Source organism: Capsaspora owczarzaki, assembly GCF_000151315.2.
Source record: "Capsaspora owczarzaki ATCC 30864 unplaced genomic scaffold supercont2.1, whole genome shotgun sequence".
Taxonomy (NCBI): Eukaryota; class Filasterea; order Ministeriida; family Capsasporidae; genus Capsaspora; species Capsaspora owczarzaki.
Window position 1 is genome coordinate 1,611,937 of NW_011887292.1, and position 6,011 is coordinate 1,617,947.

Consider the following 6,011-nt stretch of genomic DNA (forward strand, 5'->3'; position numbering starts at 1 on the left):
GGTGCGCCGATATGGCGTCTCGACGTCACCGCTCGCGAACCGCAGCTTCACGTCCAGCGGACCGCGTTTGGGAGGGTATTTGTCCGCTGCCGCTGGATCAAACAAGGCTGCGAACTCCCGAAACGCTTCCGGAATGGCCTTCGGATCGAACGGCTGCTGTGGCGATGCCTTTTCCCCAACGAGCAACGCTGCGCTCTCCGCCTCTTGAGCTTTGACACGAATCGGGCCGCTGTCCGTAATCCGCTGCAACACATCCATGCCTATGATCAGGGGCATGATGCATTGCGGCAGGATGTAGACCAGCACCTTGCCACGCCACTTGCCGATCGTCAGCTTGGCCCAGGCCGCGTGCGTAATGTCGCGCGTCGTCGTATCGACCATGCGTACCGTCATCGGCCGCTCCAGCACATGCGGCTCCAAGCCCCACGCCTCAACCGAGGCACTGGCTGCCAGCGTGCGCGTCGACCCCGAGTCGAAAAGCGCTCGGGTCGGTGTGGTCTTGCTAAACTTGCGGCCTATGCACACCGTAGATTGCACTGCATTCTTCTTTGAAAGAATTTTATTGAGTAGTACACGCGAAGGATGCAAATTCGTGTCTACCCTCAGGCTTTTCCCTGGCCGTCCTGGCCATTCTTGGGAGCCTTCTTGGGAGCCTTCTTGGGAGCAGGAGCATCGTCCGAGTCATCAGACTCCTCCTCGGAACTGCCCGCAGCCGCAGCCGCAGTGCCGCCTTTGGAATAGCATGCCTCCGACTTGTGGTTCGTCCTGCCACAGTGCTTGCAGCTCTTGACGTCCTTGTCCTTGCTCTTGCCTGCGTGATGACCGTTCTTGTCTCGATTCGGCTTTTGGACGTGCCTGGGAGCTTGACTACTGGTGCTGGTCTCCGCTCGTACCTTGCTCGGCATGCTTTCGACCAACTCGTTCAATGCATCAATCCACGTCATCTCGGTGGTGTCCTTGCACAGCTCCTTCGCCACATCGCGCACGCCTTTGTCTTCCGCTTGCAGCACAATGAAGCGCCTCACCAAATCATCCGTAAGTTCCGCTTTGGGCACATTCAACAGCATGACCTTCTTGAAGTGCCTCGCAGAAATCTTTGGATCCGCCACCGCTTGGATGATTTCCCTGAGTGCGTTATTCTTGCTGTTCTTGACGCCATACACATTCATAATGTACTCCAGCAGAGCTTCCGCAGTCTCGAACTTGACATGGCTACAGTAACGCCTCGCTGCGACACCCAGATGACCAAGCACAAAGTCGACCTTGTCCTTCTCGGGTGCCGTCACTGACTCAAGCTTGCGTCGGATGTCCGTGACAAAACGTTCCAGATCCAACAGCGTCCCATCGAAGGGTGTCACCTGCATGCCATGTCTCCACAGTTCAGTGCTGGTGGTGGGGCTTGCCGTGGTGGTGGAGGCCGCATGGCTTGATACAGCGATCTCAGCGGTTCCCTTGCGCATCGCCTCCTTGACGACCTCCTGCATTGAGGAAACCATCGCTTGAGTCATCATTCGCATCATCTCTTGCGCGCTCATTGGTTCAGCTGGTGCGCTTGTTGCGCTCGACGTGCCCGCAGTGGGCGCCGTCGTATCGACGCCCTGCTCGTTATTGGGCATTGCTTGATTCTGATTCAATTTCCTGGTTCCTACTCTAGTCGTCACCTTAGACATCAATTACTCGACCCTCGAGACTCGTCGCAGTGTTGTGATCAGAGATCCTTCCACGAAGATACGAGTAATGGGTTGATGATGAGAGTGATGATAGGGAAACAAGAGACTTCACTTATACAAAGCGACGAGTGAACACACTCCAAATACAGATACACATCAATCCATAACATTTACAATGACTTTCCCCCGATCGATTTTGTAAACCTCACTCTTTCATCATCCTTTTTTTTTTTTTCCCGTTCATTGATTTTTGGTTGTTTGGATTGGCTTTTTTTTTTTTTTTTTTTTTTTTTTCCCCTTTATTCCCCTTTTGCCATCACTCAATCTGCGCCCTTCATTTGTGCGCTTGCATCGTGACACCTGGTCGCGCCCGCTGGGCACTTTCATCACATCAATACTCTAGTTGCCACTTTTGCATCGCGCGAGTGTCCTGGGCTGCCTGGGTCGACAACAATGTGTGGTGAGTTTACAAATGACTTTGACAAGCCGTCCTTTTTTTTTTTTTTTTTTTTTTTTTTTTTTTTGCCCTCCTTCCACTTCGCTCACCTTCGCGCTTTGGTTTTGGTCAGGAATCTTCGGTTACGTTCTGAACAACGTAATCAAAGACCGTCAATCCATCCTCGAGACTCTGTTCATGGGTCTTGCCCGTCTCGAATATCGCGGCTACGACTCGGCAGGTAAAATACAAACGAGAAAAAAAAAAGTAGTTTGACAGCTTTTTTTTTTGTTGCTTTTTGAGAGAGGCGCGCTCGCGCACCCCTCCCCTTCCCAAGATGGGGGGGGGGGGCACGACAAGGCGAGCAGAGTGCGAGTGGTGGTCTACACAAGGCCTTGTTTTGCGGGAAAGATTCGTGGTCCAAAACTGCAAATTCAGAAACGATGATGCAGGTCAAGAAACCATAAAAAAAAAAAAAAAAAAAAAAAAAGAAAAAGAAAAAGAAAAAAAAGAAAAAAAAAAAAAGAAAAAAAAAAAAAGACCTGAAAATGCGCTCGCCCTGTCGAAGCCAGCCACTGCGAGCTGCAGGCTCTGGCTTGCCAAACTGAATACAGACAGCACCTTGGCTCGGCATTGCTGTTGGCTGGCGGACGAAGCGCATGGGGGGGGGCCAGCCCAGCAGGCAGTCGCAATCGAGGGAATGCAGTGATCCTTTGCACTTGACAGGTTGAGCTGTTTTGGAATGAAAGGCATTGCATTGGACCACGCAGTGGGGCGGAGAGAGGGACGCCTTGCTGCGGTGCTCCAGTCTGCTGCTCCTTCCCTCCCTGTTGGAATGACGCTCCGAGCACGGGTTGTTGAACTGCATGGGCGGGTCGGTGATGGCGTGACTGACTGCGAGTGGCGGCCTTTGCTGCGAACTGAAACACACACACACACACACAGGCATTGCTTTCGACGATGACGATGGAAACATTCAGATTGCAAAGCAGCAGGGCAAGGTGGCCGACCTGGAGCGCTCCGTCTTCCAAGTCAAGCACATTGACTTTGACCACGACTTTCTGTACCACGTCGCGGTCGCGCACACGCGGTGGGCGACGCATGGAGCGCCGTCTGCTGTGAATTCGCATCCGCACCGCTCAGACGTGAACAACGAGTTTATCGTGGTCCACAACGGAATCATCACCAACTTTAAGGAAATCAAGACCTTGCTCGAGAAGAAGGGATATGTGTTTGAGTCGGACACTGACACGGAGGTGCTCGCCAAGCTCGTCAAGTTTGTCTACGACAATTTGAAAACGGACACTGGACGCGAGCCCACCTTCTCGCAAGTCATTGAGATTGCACTGCGAGAGATTCAGGGAGCCTTTGCCTTGCTTTTCAAGTCGGTGCACTATCCTTTCGAGGCGGTGGGCTGTCGGCGAGGCTCTCCCCTGCTGATTGGCATTCGAACCAAACACAAGTTCACCACCGATGAAGTGCCCGTGCTAACAGAGACGTCCGACGCTGGCATTGTTAGCATCAACCCTGGGTATCGACGCAGTCAAAGCTTTTTGAATTTTTCCTCTGCGGATGGTCAAACCTCGCCCCGCGTCGAGTACTTTCTGGCCTCGGATGCTTGCGCCATTGTAGAGTTTACCAACCGTGTTGTCGAGCTCCAGGACAATGACATTGCTTGGATTTCAAACGGCTGTACGTTCCTGATGCTGTTTTGTTTTTTCCTCTTTGTTTTTTGTTTTGCTGTTTTCAAAAATTGGCTGATGGGTGCCGTTTGTCTCATTTTTTTTGTTTTTGGTTTGCTTCATGGTGCTTCCCTCCCCCCCCCCGCTCTCCCCCCTCGTCGAATTGTTGCCTCTATTGCAGCTCTGGCCATTCGTCAACTCCGGACAGAGGAGGTGCTCAGCTCGAGCCGCCGCATCCACACACTTGAGCTCGAGTTGCACGACATTATGAAAGGCGACTACGGCACGTTCATGCAGAAAGAGATTTTTGAGCAACCAGAGTCGGTTTTCAATACGATGCGCGGTCGCCTCGACTTTGAAACCGAGTCGTTGCGTCTTGGCGGTATTCAAGCGAATGTCGTGGCAATACGACGCGCCAAGCGAATACTGTTTATTGCCTGTGGCACTAGTCACCACTCTGCACTGGCCGTTCGAGCTCTGTTCGAGGAAGCTTGGGAGAAGCCCGTGTTTGTGGAAATCGCGTCCGACTTTATCGATCGCAAGCCACCAATCTTCCGCGACGATGTCTGCGTGTTTATCAGCCAGTCGGGCGAGACGGCCGACACGCTCAATGCGCTGCGGTACTGCAAGGACCACGACGCCCTTTGTATCGGTGTTGTGAATGCCGTGGGCAGCTGCATTGCACGAGAAACACACTGCGGTGTGCATCTGAACGCTGGTCCCGAAATCAGTGTTGCCAGCACCAAGGCGTTCACCAGTCAAGTAGTGGCCCTCACCATGATTGCCTTGCTTGTTGGGCAATCGCTCGCACTCTTTCAAGATCGCAGCCGCGCCATCATCAAGGATTTGCACATGCTGCCAGGTTTGTTTGTTTGGCCGAGCTTTGACAAGCTGCGTGACAAGCTGGCTGGCTGTTGGGGGGGGGGGCAGAGGTGGAAATGCTCTCGTATACACTTCATCTCACCATGTTGATCTACTTTTTTTTTTCCCCCGTCAGATATCATTCGGAAAGTTTTGGCCATGAATGAACAAATCTTGACGATTGCCAAGGAGTGCAGCAAGCAGCAAAGCATTTTGCTACTCGGACGCGGAGGGCAGTATGCGGCTGTTCTTGAGGGTGCATTGGTAAGAGGCATGACTGTGATGCACACCACCGAGCCTTCTTGTTTTCGTGTCACAAGCGAGCGAGCTCAGTGATTGGCTTTCAATGTTCTCGGATGCAGAAAATCAAGGAGCTTGCCTACATTCACGCAGAGGGAATTCATGCTGGAGACGTCAAGTACGGCCCAATGGCTCTTGTCAACCAAGCTCGCTGCATCATCTTCTTGGCACTTCGGGACTCGCACTTTAATGTACGTTTTGTTTGGAATTGCACCGCAGTTTGTTCAACTTGTTCGCGCACACCACAGTACGTTCACTTGCTCTCCTTGTCTGCTTGTGCCTTCTGACGACGACAGAGGACCAAGGCTGCACTGGCGCAGATTGCAGATTGCGGTGCAAAGCCGGTCGTTTTGTGCTCGATTGGCGATCGCGCCGAGCTGTCCCCGTTTGCGTCGAGCGTGCTGGAGCTTCCGATCGTTGACGAGGCGTTGCAATCCGTGACATCCGTCATCGCATTACAACTCCTGGCCTTTCACATCGGTGTGCTGCGGGACAATGCGGTCGATACACCTCGCAATTTGGCGAAAAGCGTTACTGTTGAATGAATAACGCACCCCTCCCCCTCCCTCCATTATTACATTATCCCGAGTTTTTTGTCTGTCGCAAGTGCGGTTGCCTCCATGGTTTTGCTGTTGTATGTTGCAACGATAAAGCCAACCTCACACAAGCACAATCAAACAATAAAACATACACACACACACACACACACACACACACACACACACACACATCACATCACAAAACCAGTCCTTCTTCAGCACATTGTTCTGAGATTCAGAATGATGCAGGAGCGGTTTGGGTCCACTCCGCTGATCGCGACGGCGACGTACTGCGCTGCAAGCCTCACCATGATGTTTGCAAACAAGGCCGTGCTGTCCGTGTACAAGTTTGACTACCAGCTGGCATTGATTGCCTTCCAGGTGCGACGAGGACGACGACGACGACGTAGTTGCCGTGCTGCGTTGCAAAGCGAACCCAACCCCGCACGACTTGATCCCAGTCCGAGCATCGAAAACTCACATTGGATAAAGCCCTTCTTGTTTGCTGAACGTGCTGCTGCTG

The 6,011-nt window shown here is 52.6% G+C and overlaps 2 protein-coding genes across 2 annotated transcripts; one reads left to right on the forward strand and one right to left on the reverse strand.

Annotated features, from left to right (window-relative positions):
- Positions 1-602: 602 nt before the first annotated feature.
- Positions 603-1,616, reverse strand: CAOG_08415 (hypothetical protein; the record flags this gene model as incomplete). Its single annotated transcript, XM_011271684.1, has 1 exon — positions 603-1,616. The coding sequence occupies one exon, from the start codon at positions 1,614-1,616 to the stop codon at positions 603-605; it is 1,014 nt and encodes a 337-aa protein (XP_011269986.1).
- A 276-nt stretch (positions 1,617-1,892) lies between these two features.
- CAOG_00484 (glutamine:fructose-6-phosphate aminotransferase 1) lies at positions 1,893-5,651 on the forward strand. The gene is made up of 7 exons (XM_004365298.2): positions 1,893-2,130; positions 2,240-2,347; positions 3,052-3,798; positions 3,970-4,650; positions 4,786-4,913; positions 5,012-5,140; positions 5,246-5,651. Exons 1-7 carry the CDS (start codon positions 2,124-2,126, stop codon positions 5,492-5,494), a joined length of 2,049 nt encoding a protein of 682 aa, XP_004365355.1. The 5' UTR covers positions 1,893-2,123; the 3' UTR covers positions 5,495-5,651.
- Positions 5,652-6,011: the final 360 nt, after the last annotated feature.